At 40.5% G+C, this 21,004-nt stretch overlaps 1 protein-coding gene across 3 annotated transcripts in view; it reads right to left on the bottom strand.

Annotated features, from left to right (window-relative positions):
• Window positions 1-21,004, bottom strand: part of RANBP17 (RAN binding protein 17) — a 152,894-nt gene that overhangs the window by 17,596 nt on the left and 114,294 nt on the right. For all 3 annotated transcript variants that reach the window (XR_008972889.1, XM_057415157.1, XM_057415158.1), the window contains 3 exons: window positions 12,504-12,718; window positions 11,194-11,332; window positions 5,051-5,217 (listed from right to left, as the gene is read on the bottom strand). Coding sequence is in view for 2 of the 3 variants with exons in the window: in XM_057415157.1 (XP_057271140.1) it covers window positions 5,051-5,217; window positions 11,194-11,332; window positions 12,504-12,718 (521 nt within the window). In the remaining variant the exon portion in view is untranslated. The remainder of the gene's footprint in view (window positions 1-5,050; window positions 5,218-11,193; window positions 11,333-12,503; window positions 12,719-21,004) is intronic.

The raw sequence follows: 21,004 nt of genomic DNA on the forward strand, positions 1-21,004 counted from the left end.
ATGGCTTTGACATAGTTATTTTGCTGATACAAATTACACAACCACAAAAACAATCAGAGTAATGATTAAATGCAGTTATGTACATGCGAGACTACTAGTGCAAATGTTAACACATTTAAATGGGTTCCCTTCATTAAAAAAATTATATATGATATTAAACCATCAATCAAATTGAAACACTAGAGTCCAAACACATTGTCGCTGGTTAAAATAAATGACTTTGAGACTGAATTTTGGCTCACTCAATATGGTGCCTTTTCTGTTGCTTAGCCACCCAAGTCTCTGCTGGCTTGGGCTACAGCTGGTATAGCTCCCTTCCTTTCAATTAATAAAGAAAGTTATGATAGTATTGGATAACATCTTTAAATTGTGCTAAGAGGCTGCAAACAGATGTCCCAGTGAAAATCCCTCTCACTGCTGTATCCAACCTTCCAAGGCTCAAGCTGGCAAAAGCTGAGCGCTCTGGTCCTGATTCAGCTCAGCCTTTAAACACATTTCATTTTAAGTATAGGAACAATCGCACCTGTGGGGTTGATCTGCTCTTAATATTCAGCATATGCTCACACACATGCCTCAAGGTGCTCAGCCTCTGGCACAACTGCCCTCTGTCAGTACAATTCAGATTTCTTTCTGTGATGTGCTCACATGCAAGTGCCTGTGCACAGGCCATGAAGCATGCATCATAAACACGTCTCCTCTTCAGGTTTTCATTTCAGTTACCGCACAGACCTCCAGACTAGCTGTATATGCCATTGAGGTTTATCTGAAAAACAAACCACTGATTTTACTACATAAAAGAGGGGAAAAAAGAGGAAAGTTGTGGTTTACAATACGTTTTTATTTTAGTAATGCCACTTGATTTTTCACTGCAGCTGGCACCTTTACTTTCTGTTTTACAGCTGCTGCGCAGAGCTGCTGGGCTGCTTCATTTCATGCATCTTTGTTATGTGGTGATGTTCCAGGTCACAAATGCTCAGCTCCAGCAAGGAGCCTGGTGAGGTTTTACCTGTTACCGTTAAAGCACACATCCTCCTGTTCCTGGTGGTCTGCCCACTCCACCCTTGCTCCCTTTTCCAGCACTACCACGCTTACCATCACGCATGCCCTGTGAGCCCTTTGTTTACCCAGATACTTTCCCATCTACACTCCTTTCCCAGAGATCCCTCTCCAACCCATGTACTCTACCACATCTCCCTACAGCAATAAACAGCAGCTCCCCACAGAATCCCAGACTGGTTTGTGTTGGAAGGGAACCTAAATTCCAGTTCCAACCCCTGCCTCGGGCAGGGACACCTTCCACTAGAGCAGCTTGCTCCAAGCCCCTGTGTCCAACCTGGCCTTGAACACTGCCAGGGATGGGGCAGGCACAGCTTCTCTGGGCACCCTGTGCCAGCACCTCACCACACTGTGAGTTCCCACATCCCTGCCACTGTCCCCCTACTGCAGAACTCCTCACCCATCACCTCCAGAAATGCTGGACCCTTAGAAGGGACCCACTGGCCTGAAGGAGGTCCATGCTTGGGCTGCAAGCTGTGTCTTGTCACTGGCATCGTTTGGATCATCAGTACAATGTTCAAACTCACCAAACTCCCTCCTTATTCTTACCCACACACTCCTCCTGGAAACAGTGCACAGAATGTAACCACCATGCAACACCTTCCCTCTCTTGTTACCCCTATACCTCACACTCTCGTGAACTGCCCAGGAAAGGAATTGAACCTGAAACGTCATGGAGATCCTGTTTTCACTCAATCAACCTTCAATCCCCTTCCATATCCAGCACAGAATTATTTCAGCAATGGCTATGCAGGATTCTTTACCTATTGTGCCTGGCTCTTGGGAATGTTTGTCTGAACTGCAGACGAAAAAAGACGCCACAAAACTGACTGATTTTTGGAAAGAAATAACATGAACAGTACTTTGCTGTATCAAAACTGAACCAATAAGTTTAACTAACTAAAGTGTACAATTCAGCAAGGTAAGCATTAACAGAAGGTAAAGGTGGCATCTTAAAACCAAAATTTACACTTTTGTTTATAAACTGGATAAAAAGCCAGCTTCACCTGTCAATCCCAGCATAACAGCACAGAAAAGGAGCCTTTATAGTGCTTATAAAACAACATAATGCAACAGCAACAGCTGAATGTAGTAAACCTAATACCACTTTCTATCCATATATCCCAAATTACTTTGTACTGTTAATTCAGTTTGGTTGTAAGATGCCATCATGGAGCTGTTGTTTGCAGGTTGAGCTCAGACTAAGCTGTTTGCCCAGGGGAACAAGCAAAAAGCTTGGCCAAAGCTGACAACAGCCAGTGCTACATCACGGAAAGATGTCACAGCTTGCTCTGGAACTGAGGAAGGTGTATCATGCCTGTATTTTCTATTGCTCCTGTCTCTGCACAGTCACATCAACCTAGGGCATATCTAAGCAAATTGAGGAACTAACGCAGGGTTTAATCACACAACTCTGCTCCTGCAGAGGCTGAAGAAGGTGGAAGCCTCAGGCACTGGACTGCATGGAGATGCTGAACAGCCTCATCTGTGAGCACACTGTGCCATTCCAGATGCTGGCGTGCGGGCGCACAGGTTGCCACGATGTCCTCACATCCCAGACAGGTGAGCCAGGAGTGGGAAGGTGGCTCTGCCCTGAGAGCTGCACTGTGCCCCACACACCTCCCGCTGCGGTCCTGCCCCACTCCCCAGGTCCTGCTGCCCAACAGAGCCAGGCCAGGAGCAGCCCTGGGAGGTTCCTGCTTATTCTGAGGGCATGCCGAGCCGCTGCAGGCTGAGGGGCAGAACCCAGAGCACTGCCAGGAAGTTGAATTACCCAGCGGCTTCCAGAGATCCAACTTGGAAGAACTGTTCTAACTAGTAAATAATTGCAGTTATCGTTGCATCAGTTTAGTTTAAAGAGCTGACAAACCTCTCTAAACTCAAAGCACAATTAGTCATTAGGGTCTAGTTTTTCAGCACTGTTAAGCAATTTGTAACCCATTCCTTTTAATAGGGTTATGCATTACTTAACCGACACAGATGTCTTGAAAACTGAAACTGCTGGTTATGAAGCAGCAACCTTGTTCATTAGCCTCCCTGATAGTCAAATCATCTATAAAACCTGTGTTTAATGGCCAGCCGATGAATAATCAATGTCTCACTTTTCATCTGAGTGTGAAAGTGAGAATAATCTAATACGCTGTCCCCCTGGTAAAGCGCAAGGCCTTGGGTTCCGTTTCTATTCAGGGCTGATTTATAACCCAATGGAAACCTGATGTAAACATATGATCAATGAGTCCCATCATTGCTGATAATAACCCCCAACCGGCCCACTCCCTCATCTCAAAAGCCATCCCTTTAGGCTATTAGTTTCGTCCAGCTAATCCTCTCTACTATTCCTGCCTGCTGCTTTTACCTTGGCCATCCGTTCAGTCCGGCAGACTCACAAGTAATTTTATACGCAGCAGAGAGCGGGTGGAATTGATTTTTCACTCAGTGCTCAGTTCCCATCTGAATAATTATCAATTTTACTGCCTCACAAAGGGAAGAGTCAAAATTTCAAATCAATTCAAAAGAGCTTCTGAGACTACAGAAACTGTGCATGAGAATAAAGGTCAAAGTTGTCAGTGACCCCGGGAGATGATGTCAGATATTAGTACACTGAGTAGTTGACATCAGAGGCACTCAATATGATATGACTAGTGCTAATGCAAATCATATTTATGCTGACTACTGGAGACCAGCCATTAATATTTAAAAGAGTACGTGAAAGCCTGCATTCACATAAATGTAACGTATTCCACTGAATCTGAAGTTAATAAAGACAGATCACCACCCAGTCATTTGCTGTGAAGTGAAAAATTACTGCATATTAACCAACAAAGTATTGCACTGAGACTGCCACAAAGGCAGGGCAATCCAGAGGCCACGTCGCTGTCCTGTCCCTTCTGTTCCAGTCACTGAACGCATGGTACAACACTGTGGAATCCGACGCACCCGAACGCTGACTTCAGTGCTAGTTTCCACAAAACCCCTATTAGGCAAGTAAAACATAAGAATCTGCAATATGACAGTGGAATTATTGGATCCTGATAACGATGTCTATAATAAACATCACTAATCTCGCAATATGCTATATACTGCCAGGAACATATTAGCTACCATTAGTTACTTTTCACCTTCAATTAGAACAGTAGATAAATGACAACAATAAGAGCGGTGACTGCATGCCAGGCTTTTTGCAAACACCACTGTACCTATTAGGGAAACACATTTTTGTCATTTGCACCTTGTTAATAACTTCTGGTTTTGTTAAAAGCCTCCAGACCTGTGAAATGCATCTCCTGAAACGGCATCTTTGCAACCGCATTAGGAATCCAGAGACTCCTGTAAGTATGCACTGTCAGATAGTTTAATGAGATTTTAAGGGAATGTGGCACAGAGTGACAGAGATACATAGCCACGAACACTGTGATCTCCCCGGAATGTACTTGGGGTGTGATAGGCCTGATGGAGCTGGGAAGGGAAAATCTCTCCTAAGCAGTACAGCCACCACTTCCTTTTCAGAAGAAGATCTAATTTCTATTGTATTTACCTTTAACAGAAAAAATCCCACTAAGTCACCTACTGAAAATAAAATATTCAAACATGACAGCATTTAGCCATTCAATGGACACATTTCATCACCAAGTATGTGGTTCAATGCCACAATTTGATCTTCTTTATCCTAAAATACTTGAGAGAACTTTCCTTCCAATTTGTCTGTAGAGCTGTATCAATGATCTCACATACCCGTTCTTACGAGCAAAAATGAAGCACCAAGTTTTAAGATACTGTACAGGCAGATGCAGTGCCTATGCTTTCCACTATGACAAAATATACCTTCGATCTTTGGTTGTCATGAGAACCCGGCAGAAGCCACTCAGGGCTGCATAGCAGCATAGCAAGGTTTGTTCTCTTACTAATAGCCAATACTGCCCTGGTGTTCAGTGCCACAAACATCAGGAAAATTCAGAAACATAGTAACACCCCATAGAAAAGACTACTAATTCACCTGCTGTAGAACTTCTGGGTTCTGCTGCATGAAATGAAGCAATCTCTGTCCATCCTGTGAAATCTCTCTACCTCTTCGAGTCTTCTTGCCTTCTTTAGCAAGGTGCTTGAAGAGGTAGGTGACAATGTAGTCTAAACTAGCACAACAGCTGGAGGAGACAATTGTATCTGTGTGAAGAATGAAAGAGTTTTTGAAGTTGTTTCCATAGAAGAATAATTAATAATGACATTTTATAGTGCTTGGAGAGCTCAACTTTAATAATCTCTGATATTAGGCTAATCGATACATCAACAAGTCTATTTTTACACGTGAACTGACTAGTTTTGAAGATTGCTTTTATTAACACACAGGGGTATTAAACCTTTGCTTTTGAGGAACTGGGCAGCCCGATGTACCAAAGATCCTGTGAACTCCAGTGAGCTTCATTCACAACCGTATGAATGCGTCCTGGGAAGTGCAGGATGAGGGTTGATGTTTTACCGGTGTTTAGTTTCACATTTGGATTCTTGGAAACCGTAACTCTGGAATTCTGGTTTGACCTGCTTGCTGAAAAGGCGAGGTTAAGTCAAGTGGAGCTACTCTTCGGGTTTTCCTCAATAGGATTTCTCTGCCCCAAATAGGTTACAATCAACGTCAGGTGGCAAACAGTGAAAAAAGGCCATTAAAGATAGTGAAGGGGGATCGCACAACAGCTAATTAGTCATCTTGCTTAAGAACTAATCATTCAAGTAGGTTAGAGTACATTTAATATGGCTAGCAACGACACAACAGTCACCACCCAAATACTTCATAATGTCCCTGAAACAAAGTTGTAACAGTGAAGGAAGATACTATTGAAAGGTAGAAGCAAAAACCACTTCGCATCTTTACTTACTGTTTCTGTAAGTAAGAGATATTAAAAGCTTAAACCTATTTGCAGAGTAAATAGGTCTGTCTGATTTATGTACGTTATTTTGCTGGTAGGTGTCGCCTGCTGTGCTGCTGCTGTGAAAGAGGATTCGTCTCGCTTCGTGTAGCAGCATGATGGTAACTGTGTCCTGGTCCTTGGTCTTCACTCACCTTCCCCTTCATCTGCAGACCAGCAGTGCACCCTTTCCCCTGGCCTGCTGCCTGAGATACCCCTTGCACCCAAGTCTGGGGGGCCTGTGACTTCAGCACTGACAGCCCTGCTGCTCCCAGCTCCCTTCCGCAATCCTGGCCAGAGCCACAGGTTTAAACTGCTGGTTCCTTGGGATGCCAATGCCAACTGCAGCTCCTTCTAGACACGCAGAGGTTTAACCTGCTGGGTGCAAGGTCTAGCCCCAGCCGATACCCTCTGCCATTTCAAACATCAGATTCAAATGAGTGAGGCATTTAGGAGTCCATCCTGTTGCCACTGACTTCAGCTAGAACGTGTCTAGGCCTTTTATAGTTCACAGTATTTATTTTAGATGGGCCACTGGAGTAGGGATGTGTGGGGGCTGAAAAACGAATTAAACTGTTAAAATGCTCATTCTGAGGGAAAAGGGATTAGAAGGATCCAATTAAATGTACCTTGAATTCTTTAAACTCTGCTAATTTGGAGGCCTGCCAACCTTGCAGTGTTCATTTAAACGCATCCCTCCAGACACTGAAGTATTTTGATCTGTGTCTGTTTAACTCCTTAAGCCCTGTGCTGACACTATTAACCCTCTGGCATCTAAAAACTAACTGTTATTTTGCTAAGAGTGTTTTGAAGTAAACACTGAAGAAACATTTACAGGCAAAGGAGATACAAGTGGTCTCCTAAGACTGCCATCTTCCACAGCAACCTGCTGACTTAGCAGCAGGAGCAGAGAATGATCTAACAGCTCACAGAAATGAGCTGGAGCATCTCAACTCTGCTCCCGCTGGACCAGTGAGCATCCCAGGGCCTAATTCAACAAGGCAGGGTGCTAAGAGACTGCAGGAACAAAGCTCAGTTCAAAGTTATGAGTCTTGCCAAAGTAAAGCCTGCAGAACCTGGCACTCATTGTGCTCTCAACCAAAACAGTCCTGCATTTAAACTAGAAATACTATTCATGGTGGAATTGAATCACCATCAATAACAACAAGTGAGAGATTTGAAAATACATATTTCATAGGAGAGCTCTGCTGTATTTCTAAACCAGTGCTTAACTCTATTTCTTTTTAAATTGAATAATACAAAGTAAATCACTATCATCAGTTTACAAAACAGCAGTAGTTCTAAACATGCTGATACTGTACAAGTAGATATTTTACATTCGACAGTAAGTGATTTTAGCAGGACAGCAGACAGGTCTACGCTATCATTCGCTCATGACAATCTGATATGAGTGTTAAGAGCTACTTAAATTTGCCCATAACTATATATCAAATATGCTTCCCTATACTCATTTTTCCTTTTGATTGCAAGGATGTAACAGACAGGGAGCATCAAGCGCATCCCTTGAATGACTCTTCTGGGCATGTGGAACCTTGTGCGGGAGCAGAATAGTATTCTCACTAAATCTTAGCAAGACAATCCAGCCAACCAGAGAGAACAAGAGCAACAGGGAACTACCAATTCTGGGCTGTGGGTGTAAGAAATGGGTAGAGAAGACAGAATAACAATAGAATTATGAAAGAAACTAAGATAAAAGCTTGGAGTAACCAGGAAAAATGCAGTCAAACCACGTTTCTCACGTCTGGTCTGCTCAGCTCTCTCACCTCTGACCTAATCATATGGATCATGAGCAAGCTGGCTGTGATTACAGAAAATGTCAAAACTAGCTCCACGTGTGTCAGCACGGACCCAGAACAGTCCAGTAGTTTTGAGGAACAAAACTGAGCTCTCTGGCCTTGCTTGATGGCGAGGTAGGTGTTGGTGATGAGTAGCAAAGGATGAAACCTCTGGCACCAGTCACCATCACTTTCAGCTACCTCTTTTTGTTTCTTCTTTGCCAGTATGCATTCATTTCATGTTTTGGGGGCCAACTTTACATGCATGTTTTTACTATCTGTGTGTTTTTACCTTATTTAGGTGATTCCAATTAGCCACCAGCTCAAGTAACTTAAAGTCAATCATGTATGTTAGAATAGGTTGTATTACTTTCAAAAAGCCAACAAAACCCTCAAACAACTTGAGGATGTTTTTTAGTCTCAGCAATATGACAGGATTATTCTGAAAGGGAACTATTTTTCAACAGTTTAATGATATTGTTGAATCTCTGCAAATTAAAAGATTTTGGTTTGGTTTTCAGATAAAGGCAAGGAGAGGGAGTTAAGTGGTATTTTCCCTGTCCATCAATTGCTTACAGTTCAATACTGGCATTATTTGCCTTTGAGACTAAACCTGGAAAGTAAATGGATTTAGCAATTTAACATCTAAATTAGGCAGCAAGACAGAAAAAATGTTTTACTTTTTCCTCAATGAATAGCATACTATACTATTAATCATGTGAGAATTAGAAAAGCTTTGCAGAGATTAGTGACAACATGCCAGGCTGACTACATTAAAAGGCTCTGAGCCACTGAGTCAGCTGTGAAAAAGCCAGGTAAACACTTTAGAAGAGTGTTTATCCTCGCAATAAAAGCTCAGAAGAGGGCTTCCATTATAGGTGATTTACAGCCAGGCGCTTCAGAAGGAATACGTATTCTTTCACAGTGTTTATAAAGAGTGGAATCAAGCAAGGTATTTACTCAGCAACAGAATGAACACCCCTCAGAAATAAGGATTTGGGGAATGTTTATCCTTCAACTGACAACAGTGAAAGTCTCAAAGGTTTAACGTACGTAAAGGGAATAGAGGAAAAAAGGTCAGACAGGTTTTTTTTCCTCTGAGAGAGAAGGCTTCTCCTGGCATTTAATTTTTAAAATAAAAAGACAGCGATTTCATTTTTATAAACATTTCTGAAAAAGACTTGTATGTTCTAATCAGTTTAAAACACAATTTCCCCTCAGATGGCTTATAGCCCTGAGCCCTACTATTCTGAGATGATCTGGTGGCACTGACATAATTCAGTGAAAAAGGCAACACTTGGATCTACTTACCCATTTTCCAAGGGCAGGAGAATGGATGTGACCAAGTAACACATAGGAAATAAATCTGTGTTTCACTGTCTGACAATTGGCAATGTCCCAAATACCAAAATTTTAAAAGGGATATAACATTTAGAAGAATGACTCTTAAGGAAACGCAGTGACAGGTAAATAACTCTTGAGATGACTAAAAAGAATTCAATTAACATGAAGAGCTATAAACTGACCAAAGAGCAGTTCACCTGGACACATCATTATAAAAGTATGGAAAATGATTCAGTTCCCTACAAAAACAAACCTTCTTGAACACAAATAAGGAATTTAATGGCTGACATCAGTATCTTGATACATGAAGCTTTTGATGGACTGCATCAAGGCTTTAGTGATGTCAGATGAAGTTACAAATTCCTACGCATTTTGGTTTAGTCATGCATGTTTGTATTTATTTTAGGTACTTTAAGCACATTAAGTTGAACTGAAGGGGAGCACTGGCTAAGCAAATCTACGGTTTATGAAACGTGAAAAAAAGGCAAGTTAAAATTTTTGTTGGTACTTTTCTCAGCAGAGTATCAGGAATTTCTCAGAATAAAAGTCTTCTAAGAAAACGTCTATGTTCCTAGAAATTGATAGTTTTCCACGATTAAACTCCCACATACCTAAACCCCCGAAGTTTAAAGCTAAAATTGGAAATACATACTTTTCTTACTCCTCCTCCCTACATTAAGTGAGAGACCAACACTTTTTGAGAGGGGGAAAACAAACATAACACATGGAAGTTGAAGCTTATACAGCTTCTACATGAATTCAACCTGGGTTTCCATCAGAAGGTTAAAATGAATTCTGTATGCTAGTGAATTATCAAAATTAATATAACTAATATCTCAAATGGAAGAGATGCTACATGGGGTGATAACAGAACATGAGCAGGGCTTGCTAAACTGGTAGCTATCGGCTGAGCTAAGGTTCAGTACAATGTCCCACTTGCAAAGGACCAACAGGCAGACTCCCTGCAGCACCACTGGTGCAGCTGACAGCCCTCAGAGTATCCGGGAGAAGATGGATTTCAGCACTTTATAACCCAATGACCTGAATACTTCTTTACTACTGTTGCTTAGCTATTCACTACCCATTTTCTCTTCAAGAGCAGCTCCCCTCTTGCAGCAAAAACTGCTGAACGTGTTTAACATAGTGAATGCTCCATGAGTCTCGGTGCATTCACGCATTCCTATGGGGCTTGACTGACACTTGGTGGTAATGAGAAACACCAGCTATTACAGAATAACATCTATACACACTAACATTACCCGTTCTTTGTTTTTTTTCCTTAATAACCACCCCAATCAATAAATATGACTGGAAGGTTTTGAACAGCTTCTCAGTCAAAAATCACATAAATGCATGATTCCTAGGTGGTCTGAATGTAACTGCATGATTTATTTTTTCTCCTCATCAAATGCTTACTCTCCTTCTCCATACTCCAAATGACTTCAGGCTACCAACCTGTCCACCCCTGCCCAAGCCCCAAATGTTTGGACAGTCATCTGGTTCAAAACCAAATTAAATCACGACAGAGAATGAAATCAACTCCAATCAAATTGCTGATTTTTTATTGTTACTCCACCATTGCACTGATTCTCCTCTAAAGTATATTAAAGTCCCTCCCAACCCAAACCATTCTATGATTCTATATTCAGGAATTACTGAATAAGTAGTTTCTTTTTTCTGAGGAAACCTTTCAATTTCTCAAATTGTATCACAGCTGTGCAAAACAAGCATTATTTATACAACAGCTGCAATGATCAAATAAAACCAAAACTCCACAGATTCCTGTACACATATTAATGTATTTTACTTCTGAACAACTCCATACATTTTCAGTACAGTCCTAGTGGAGGGACATAAATAATTCTAACAATCCTGGCTTGCAAGACAAGACTATTAAAAATACTCTCTGCAAAAACCTACATGTTCCATGTTGGCTCCATTAACCAAAACAGTCACATTCTTAAAACGATCAAAAGCCAGCATCTTCCACTCTCACTTCACATTCGTTTTTAAGAAATACAAATTAATGTGCTGCTTTGAAAATCCCAGATAGCTAAGTACTTGAATTGTTCCTTTAGTTGAGTGGAAGAAATTCTTACCTACTGCAGTCAGTCCTTCAGATATTGAGGTAAGAATATAGACCAGGATGTGAGGTTCTAAGCTGGTAATGAAACTCATATGATCTTGGGTCAGGCACTCCAAAAGTGGGTAGTAAGACTGGCTTAATTTTCGATATTGCTGAAAAAAAGAGTACACATTCATAGAAAGCATAGATATTACTACTGATTAATATTAACAACATTAACAGATGACAGCAGAGTGATCTTATAGTTTTTATGATGTGATAATTTCTAATTGGCCATTAAATGAGAATATTTAAAGACAAGATATGCTCGTCTTCAGATTTCCACTTTTCAAATTTACCATAGGATATAAACTTGCTATTAGTTTTAATAAGCTGAGGATAATACAATAATGGCACCATGCTTTGACATTCTGCACAGCTATCAGTCTAGAAAAAGCAGTATAGCATTCTGCCAGGTGTCAGTTTGATAGGATTACAGCCTGTATCTTACCTGCTGCAGGAGATCTGACAGGATTTATCACAGATCCCCCACAACATCTCAGAGATGGGCTTTTTTTTGTGCTTAAGTGAGGTCCTGTAACAGGCTCTGCACAGGCAAAGGCACTTGCTTGAACCCACTGGCCCAATTAGCACCTTACTCTTAAGTACTCTCAGGGTGTTTATTGTTGGGTGGTTAGGAATGTGCAAATATGCACACTTCACTACACAATCGATACCCCAATTTTAGTGGAGAGTAACTTTTCAGTTCCAAGGACTTTCTTTATGTGGCAAGCATAAATCTGGGTGTAACCCATCCTGAACTATCCAAAATTTGTTCCTTTCAGCAAGAAAATGACAGTTCTGAACTAAAGTGCCATGAAGAATGTATCACAGATCAAACTTAGGCTGATACTGCGCAAAATCTGTTGTCTTCCCACAGAGAAGTGGGAACATGGTGTACTTTAAAATGAAAGTCTTACATTTTATGGGGAATAAATACAGTGACAGTTTACAGATTGAAACTAATTGCAGAGTAGCTGGATACACGAGGATGTTTTACAGTGCATACAGGCAACCCAAATGGGTTTGCAAATATAGAAAGGGAAAAAAATCGCATTTCTCTCTTTTATGACCAGCCTAGTGACAATTCTGGAAAAGCTCCCATTTCACACGGCAGTTCAGTCATACCTATATTTTAGATATCGCTATATAAATACAAGTAAATGAACTGAAAACTACATTTGAGCTGTTCTAGATCCCTCTGTCTCATTATAACAATACAAAGCCTGTGGTGGTATTATTTCATATTTCACGTAAAGACTCCCAAGATGAGTAATTGCTTACTAGCAAGTCACTGTGGGATACTGAAAGCAGCATTTTGACAAAGGCCTGAAGTACACTGTCAAAGTGGTTGTCCCCGTACAACTTGAAGACGCCAAAGCTGACATAATTTCCACATAAGGCAGATTTGAGTGCAGAGTAACAGATGGAAATGCCCTTGAGTTTCAACGGATAAACCTGATCTTTTGACAAAGTCCCAAGAGAGAGGATCTGATTACCTGTTTTCATAAAAAGAAAGAAAGAAAGAAAGAAACTTATATAAGCAGCTGCAAATCTAAAATACTGTGATGGCACTCTCTAAACTCATTGTTTTGGCCTTTATTTTCATTACTACTTAGAAGAAAAAATGTTTCTGCATTTGAGGTGAAAGATCTGTTAGCAAGCATGACTAGAGCTTAAAAGCTACTAAGGAATTAGTATGCAAAATTTAAAATACAGGCTATGGAATTCCTGTCATTGATGTACAGCCAGACCATGACTGAGTCTACCAGCATGAATTCCTTAATCTGAACAGAGTTGCAACACACGGTTTTATAGGTTCTCGTGCTGCAGCAAAGCTTGGTTTTGATCCATTACCATGACAGTCTCTTGGGATGGTTGCTGATGTATACACACACTAAATATACCCCTCGGAAAACAAATATGTCCATTACAAAAGCTTCTATTTTATCAGGCGCAGATGGGAAGGACTTTTTAATTAAAAACTCCATGTTTATAATGTAAAAATAACAGCTAATGGTAAATATTTGCTGTTGCTACTAACCAGCAATAGTGACTTTTGGAGCCACTGTGCAGCAGTGCAGGGGATCACGCTGCACCTCTGTTCAAATCTAATTATTCACAAGGCCTCATTACCAAGTTTTCTAAGTACCTTGTAGTAATTTAATGCTCATCTTCACAGCACCCCACAGTCTTCAAGACAGGTTATTTTAACAAAAACCATGTGCTGGGTCTTCAATTATACTACTCATTATATTAATAATGGCATTAATACTCATTATTCTTGGCAATTTTAACACAAAACTGTGTATTTCAAAAAGTATTCCTGCAGTTAAAGTCACTGTAGTCTACAAATCAGATGTCTGGCTTGACTTTCAGCATCTAACATAGTTGTCGTGGCCACGATAACAACTTTGATGAAGGAGTGACAAGTGAACTAGACATTAACTACTCACAGTTCCAAACACTGCTGTTTGAGAGCAGTAGGTAGGACAACAGTTTTGCTTTTCTAATAGACAATTAAAAAATGCCCCTAAAAACTTGCCCGAGATGAAATAGATCTCATAGACTGCGTAGGATTGCTTAATATATATTGAGGCCTATTACTAAACTGACTACACAGCTCTCATTCCTACCTCACACAAATTCCCACTGCAAATCATATGTCTGCCTTAATTCTTTCTCTTACTGCTGTTGATTACTGACAATGAGGAATTTACAACATGTAATTCAAAAAATGAGGGGGAAAGTCTTGTTTCTAAACATCCAACACATCAAAGTATCACCCATTTGGTATCATTTGATGCAAAGAGGGAAAGGCCTAGGTTGCCGTTTAAAACACTGATGTTGTTCACCACTTCTAGCAAGTACAAGGCAATTTATCCATCAGGTTGTAAAGGAAAAGCTGATTTAAAAGAAAAGACTAGGAGTATAATTAGGGATTGCCTGGAAGAAGTAACTGGGATCTGTAAGAAGCCGTAATGGCATCACTGGAATTACTGAAAGGAAAAGAAGAATTAAATACCTAGGAAAGATGGTCACTTACCATCAAAGTGAAGCCCTCTTAATGAAAAAAAGAATGAAAAGACAAAATGGTTTTGATACTGTAAATGGTCATGTAAGAGCCTCTATTACCCTGAATGCTGCAGTCAGGAACACAGTGTAACTGGGGAAAAGGGTATAATTCCAATGACTGCTACTACATGGAAATTAATTCCAAATGCTGTTAAATCTCCCATATACTAAAAGTGACTGATATTCAGAAGATCATCTTTGAAAACCAAAACATAGCAGAAGAAGAGTGTCTCTTAGTGCACTTGGACATTCACTTATTGCAATACTTCGCATTAATGAGAAATTACCTTTACATAATATGAAGGATAAAATACATTTAGCTTCATATAGTGCCCCATTTAAGATATCCCAGCCAGGTCATCTCAATGAGTGTTAAAATTTGACAGGACCTGGTCTAGTTATTACTGAGAAGATCAGTGAATTTCAAATGCTGCCTGTGAGATGCAGTGCTGTCGTGGCTTAAGCCCAACAACAGGTAACTCAGAACCACACAGCCGCTCCCTCACTTCCCCTGCTCCAGAAGGGATGGGGAGGAGAATGCAAAGAATGTAACTCCCACGGGTTGAGATAAGAGCAGTCCAGTGACTAAGGTATAACACAAACCACTGCTGCTGCCACCAATAATAATAATGATAAGGGAAATAACAAGGGGAGGGAATACAACCGCTCACCACCTGCCGACCGATACCCAGCCCGACCGAGCAGCGATCTAGCTCTTCTGGGTAACTACCCCCTGTTTTACCTCCTGGGCATGAAGTGCTGTGGTATGGAATACCTCTTTGGTTAATTTGGGTCAGGTGTCCTGTCTCTGCTTCCTCCCAGCTTCCCCTCCTCCCTGGCAGAGCATGAGACTCACAAAGTCCTTGGTCAGGGTAAACATTACTGAGCGACAACTAAAAACATCGGTGTTATCAGTGCTGTTCCCAGGCTGAAAGTCAAAAACACAGCACTGCATCAGCTACTAAGAAGGAGAAAAATGACTGCTACTGCTGAACCCAGGGCAAGCAGGAGGATGCATGTTATTTTTGAAAGCTACTGTGCAAAAGTGTGCAATTCTTCGGGCAAAAAACAAGACTGGAAGGTAAGTGCGCTGTAAACTAACTTCATCTGGTCTTTCCCTTTTGAATTCTCTGCTGCTAATCTCTAATAACCCAAATATGTATCTGGCTTCAGAAATAAGCAAAGATAAGGTTCTGGATCCAAGAAAGTAACAGCCTTGAGTTTACAGCTGAGCCATCCAAGCACGACATTGGACAGTCCTAGCTCCTTGAAGTACCTGGTGTAATACACAACAACAGATGGAAAGAGCTCAGTAGTTGTCAACAAGCAATTATGTACTTAATAAGGAAATTAATTGGAAGTTGGTGGAAAAAACGGATGATGAAGAAAGAAGTTGCAAAAGTCGAGGAATCCCTTAGCCTGGGAACATGAATTCTAGGAGGTACCACTAGTGCTGATCTTCTGTCATTTTTATTACCTCATAAAAACCACCCTGTAATTAAAACTTTAAATCCATTGATCAGCATAAAGCATTCAGCAGAGAAAGTCACAACCCCTGCTCCCTCACACTGCCTCACCTCGGGCAGAAGAATTCGGTGCCTATCCCTCCTAATGAAAACACAGAAGAATTTGGGTCTTGCACAAGATTAAAAGTTGCTTTTTGCAAGTTGACGAAGTCCACAGAGAACTGTTCTGTGCTCATGGACTCATTTTAAAAGGGCCTAAGAGTGGGAAGAGCTGATTTCAAATTAGTAGCAGAGGTGAAAGACCACATGGTGCCTGTTACCAATGCCCCAAGCCACCAGCCTATGATTCAAGGGACGTGGTGCTAGAACAAAGACTGGTGTTTCAGCATTAGTTATTGAAAAAAATAAGAAGTGCAGTGCTATGCCTGACTAGATGAAAAAAGCATGATCTACTTGTAACATTTAGCAGGAGCTTCAGGGGAATATTTTACACACCATGGATACTACTGAACATAAACTAATTTACTGAGGTACTTGGAATCAGGTCAAGAACAACTCCTCAGCTACTGAGGGTATGCTTACATTCATAATCCCTGTAGTGGAGGACCAAAATGCAATTTCATAAACCCCTTTTGTTAAAAGAAACAATATAGAGAAATTAAATCAGCATAAGAGTGACCTTTGACACGCTGAATTTAAAAAGCTGTGTTTGAAAATCATAGCTCCTGTCAAAATGAAAACTACGCAGAGACTGATCAGTGAAGCTGCAGCGATACTGCTGAGTTAAAAATCAAACGAAAACCACACTGACGTTCAAGATTCTCAATGACTCCTCTAATACAGCTTTTTGCCCTGCATTTGACAACAACGTCACTCACAAAAACTCTCTGAGCCTCAGATGTGGTACAAGATTCTGACAGGAATAACTATAGGATTTTTAAAGATACTGGGTGAAGCGGCTAGATAGGAAATAAGGGCTTGAATCTGGTTGGTAACTGAAGCATTTCATTACCCCAAAACTCCTTGGTACATAAACAAAGGAGCTGGAAAGAAAAAGCGTGTGTATGCGGAGGGGAAGCACGAAGCCAGCAAGCCCCCAGACTGGGATGCTCTGACCAAAGATAACATCACCAAGCCTCAGAATCCCACTGGCAATATGCACCAGAGCTCTTTACACAGCTCATTCCCTCTCTCCTCCCAGATGTGGGAGCATGTCAGGACAGGCAGCTTCCTCTTCAGTTCTCCTCCTTAATTGCTTTTACAGTAGGAGTTATAATACAAAAATGATTTCCTTATGGCTGAGCTTCATTTAAGCAGAGCTTGTTCTAGATTTCAGTCCAATAAGCACTAGGTATAATAATACAACTAAATCATGTTTTAACATGTGTGAATTAGACTTTGGCAAGATTAAACAAAGGTTATGAAAATTTACCACCTTTATAGAAAAAAAAGTGGTTTTTGCCTTTTCCCCTTTCCTATTTTTATTATTCACCACTGCCCCATAAAAATGGTGTTGCAAGTATGCTTTCCAGGCACTCAGAATGCTGGGGCAGTATAAAGAAGTGGCAATATACAGAGAACGAAGAGGAAAATGTGAACCATAAAGAGAGTGAGCTTCAAAACCCCATTTTTAAAAGCTTCCACAATAACAAAACATGCATAAAACCTCTCAAATCAGCAAAACGAGCACGCACAGCACCAAGATAAATTTGCCAGAAGAAACTGGTTATGAAATCTGAGTTGGTAATGAAGAACAATATATTCTGGAACCACTGTCACAAAAGAGAGAAGACCAATGGCAACCAGGACCAGTCAGCACTCCACTTTTAAGCTAAGCTGCTGATTAGAAATACCTGTTATACAGCACGAATCAGCTGAACCAAAACTCTGAAGAACTGTTATGTTATGAAGTCGTTGGCACTGAATAGATTACCACATGAAGTTTGGAAATACATGTTCTGGAAGCAATTTAAAGCTCATCAGAAATAATTGTGTCTGGCTACTGGAAAATGTGGTAAAATTTAATCCACATCCAAATGCTACCTGGGCTGTAAGAACAGGAAATTGTTTTGTGCTACTGTGGCTAACCTCATCGCTGACCTTGAGCAGTAACTGCTACAAGAGCTGAAAGCTGAAGCAAAATTAAAAACTTACATCAAAGTATATCATGACAGAATGTAGATAAATAAAACCAGCATATTGAAAGTATTATTTTTATGTCAGTTTCCTATAATGAAAGGGAAGAGGTTTACTAAAATGTAAAGAAACCACAAAACAAAAATAGATGGGCCTAACATGCACTGAAACATCATTCCTATACAACTGGGAGTTCAAAAACACATAGGAAGGAGACTTGTACATAGAGAATTAGAAGTGAAATATATTGGGGATGAAGAATGGTGGACTAGACTATACCAACTCCTTTCACTTCTCTCCTGTCTGTTATTTTAATTCACTATCACTCAGTCAGACTGGCTCTAGCCGTAATGGACAAGACACAACACTCCCTGCCAAGCAGCCGCAGAGTCCTAATGAGGATAATTGACAATCTAAGTGCATCCTACACCAGGCCTGACATCTTTTGAACATACAGCATTTGTAGACATCTTAGACTTGTCTTCAGCACTGTATCAGCATCAGTGAGAAATGAACAGGACAGGACACACTAGTACTGCCCTAACTGCAAAGCGGGGTCTGTGAAGCAGAATTAAATGCTCGCTGCGGTGCTAATTCTACAAGGAATTCCTATTTTAGATTTTATTCCCTGACAGCTGAGGATGTTTATCCTAGCTTAAAAATCAGCATTTTGGATTTTTTCTACTTTACACTAGAAAATATGAAATTACTACATGCCAGTCTAGAGGAGAAAAAGTATATGCTTCAGTCTAGAATTAAAGAGATTTCAGCATCCATATTCACAAGTGTTAACATATATTCACACCTTAGTTTTGCCCTTTTCTTCCCCTTTCTGCTTTCAGCCCAAGCACAGATCTTACAGTACATATAGATAGTAAATGGAGGTACCATACACAGACATCATAAACTTCAGAAAAAACTGAAGATGGAAAGAAAGCAACATGCTAGATTGGTTTGCTTCAAAGTTATTTCCATGTAAACAACAGTAAGGGGTTTACCGCAAACAAATCCACATATAACTTCGAGATGATTTTCACCACCTGAAGAAGGCCAGATCTGCAAAGTATCTGTATGTTATCCAAAACTGCCCTGATCGGTGTAGTCCAGACTTAGCTAAAATCAACATTATGTCAGTGATTACCTGCGCACTGTGCTCTGAGGTTGGTGTGAAGAATCACCTGATGCCACCTCCCTTCAGTTACTAATTCCTTGTCAGGAATTAGTTGACAGGACAGAGACACATTTTAGATCACATTTATGTACTCCTAGGTTTTACATAGCCAGAAGACTCCCAGAGGACCCGAATCATAACTGGAAATTTTCATGCTGAATTTGGTGCAGGTGAAATTTCTGGAAATAATACTTGTCCTGGCATCTTCTCCACAGCATCACATGTGAAAGAGAAGGAAAAGTCCTGTCCTAAAACAAATTTAAGTATCACCAATGGAAGCAAAATACAATTAAGCTATATTTTCATTTATTATTTGTATGTTCTATTCTTCTAAGAAAGAGAAACAACCCAACTAGGCTACACCGTCTGCACGAGAGGGACCAAGCCTGTCCCTGGAGACCTGCTGAGCCATGGGAACCCTCACCGTCAAAGGCATGGCAAGGAGGAGGCGGGAGGTAACAGCCAGAGTAAAGTCTGGTGTTCAGACAGGGATTGGCAAGTGAAGCAAACAAAGCCAGGTCTCCAGGGGATGGAAAGAACTACTCCAGGATGAGAGAAGGCTGCGTAGAGCCTATGGCAAGCCACTCGGTCAATGGATTAACTGAAACCGAGACTGAAATGACACATCTTCCCACAAGGACAGTGTGATGAAAGAAAGAGATGTTTGCTTCTATTCCCCCCCGCCTCTGCCTCATGTCAACACTTCTGTGTTTCTCTGTTTAAGAAGGCAATTATTATAGTATAGATTTCAATCAAATCTATCTTGAGTTTCAAGTGTCTTTTTGATCAGCTTTGAGGAAGTCACTATAAGCTGCAGGCATATACAAGAAGTTGGGCTAACTTGGTAAGATTAATGATCACAGAGTGCCTGTCGACATTTGCTGTGCATCTTCTATTTTTTTCTCTAAAGCTTCAGCCATAAAAGCTCAACTATTTTCAGAGTTTTAAGACACTTGCAGTAATTGTACAGCCAAAAATTTGAAAGCTGAGCCAAAGGACCAGATTAGATTAGAAGTATTCATGTACATATTCATTCTTTTAACTGAATCACACAATTCTTCAGAATGCGGGGCTGGAAATGTTGCTCAAGAACACCACAGGGAGATTTTGTAATCATCACTTGGTGTACTTGTTTATTTTCCCCCAGATGTCTGCAAAGATTGCATATACTTACAAGACAGATATACTTCTAAAAAGTCATAGAGTATTCTGGATTAAAGTTTTCTTTAAAAGCACAATTATTAAGTTTTAACATTATCAAGAAGGCAACTGAAATTAATGCAAAATCCCTTGATATCACTGATTTTATAGGAATCCGTATGTTCAAAAAAAATAATACATAATTCAAGTAATGAATCCTTACAACATGTTTCCAGAAGAGTTACATCTTTCTGTACACTGGAATGGAAACCTCATAAACTAGTAATTGGTGATAAAAGCTAAAAATATTAGCAGCCATTATTGAAAGCTGATGAATTGTGGTATCTTGAAATACTCATAGTGGACAGTAAAACCTTCCCAGACTCCAAGCCAGTGACCACTTCAGAAACGGCTTTAGCCGCTGATGTAGGAAAAGAAAACCTACACAGTTCCTCTAAATGTCACAGCTAAGTAGTGGAAAGATCCCTGATGGGACCCTTTCAGACACTGATAATATGAATGTGTTTTAAAAGCAAAATGCAAAAAAAAGAAAAGGCATTCATGTACTGAGTGGAGGCTTTCTCCCACATCTACAGCTTCCTCCACTTCCAGTCAATATGGGATCTTAGGTTTTTCTTTCGGAGGACATTAGGAAAAGTTCTTCTCTTAAACATGTGTTGACTAAAATGTCACCCTCCCACAGGAAAGGAGTTATTAAAACCAGAAAAGACAGAAAGCTGCTACGGTCATTTCACTTCTTTCCATGGCACACATCTCCAAACAGATGCCACACATGG

The sequence above is a fragment of the Pezoporus wallicus genome, unplaced genomic scaffold (assembly GCF_028554395.1).
Source record: "Pezoporus wallicus isolate ANWC-B61680 ecotype Strahan unplaced genomic scaffold, APGP_CSIRO_Pwel_v1 contig_4161, whole genome shotgun sequence".
NCBI classification, from domain to species: Eukaryota; Metazoa; Chordata; class Aves; order Psittaciformes; family Psittacidae; genus Pezoporus; species Pezoporus wallicus.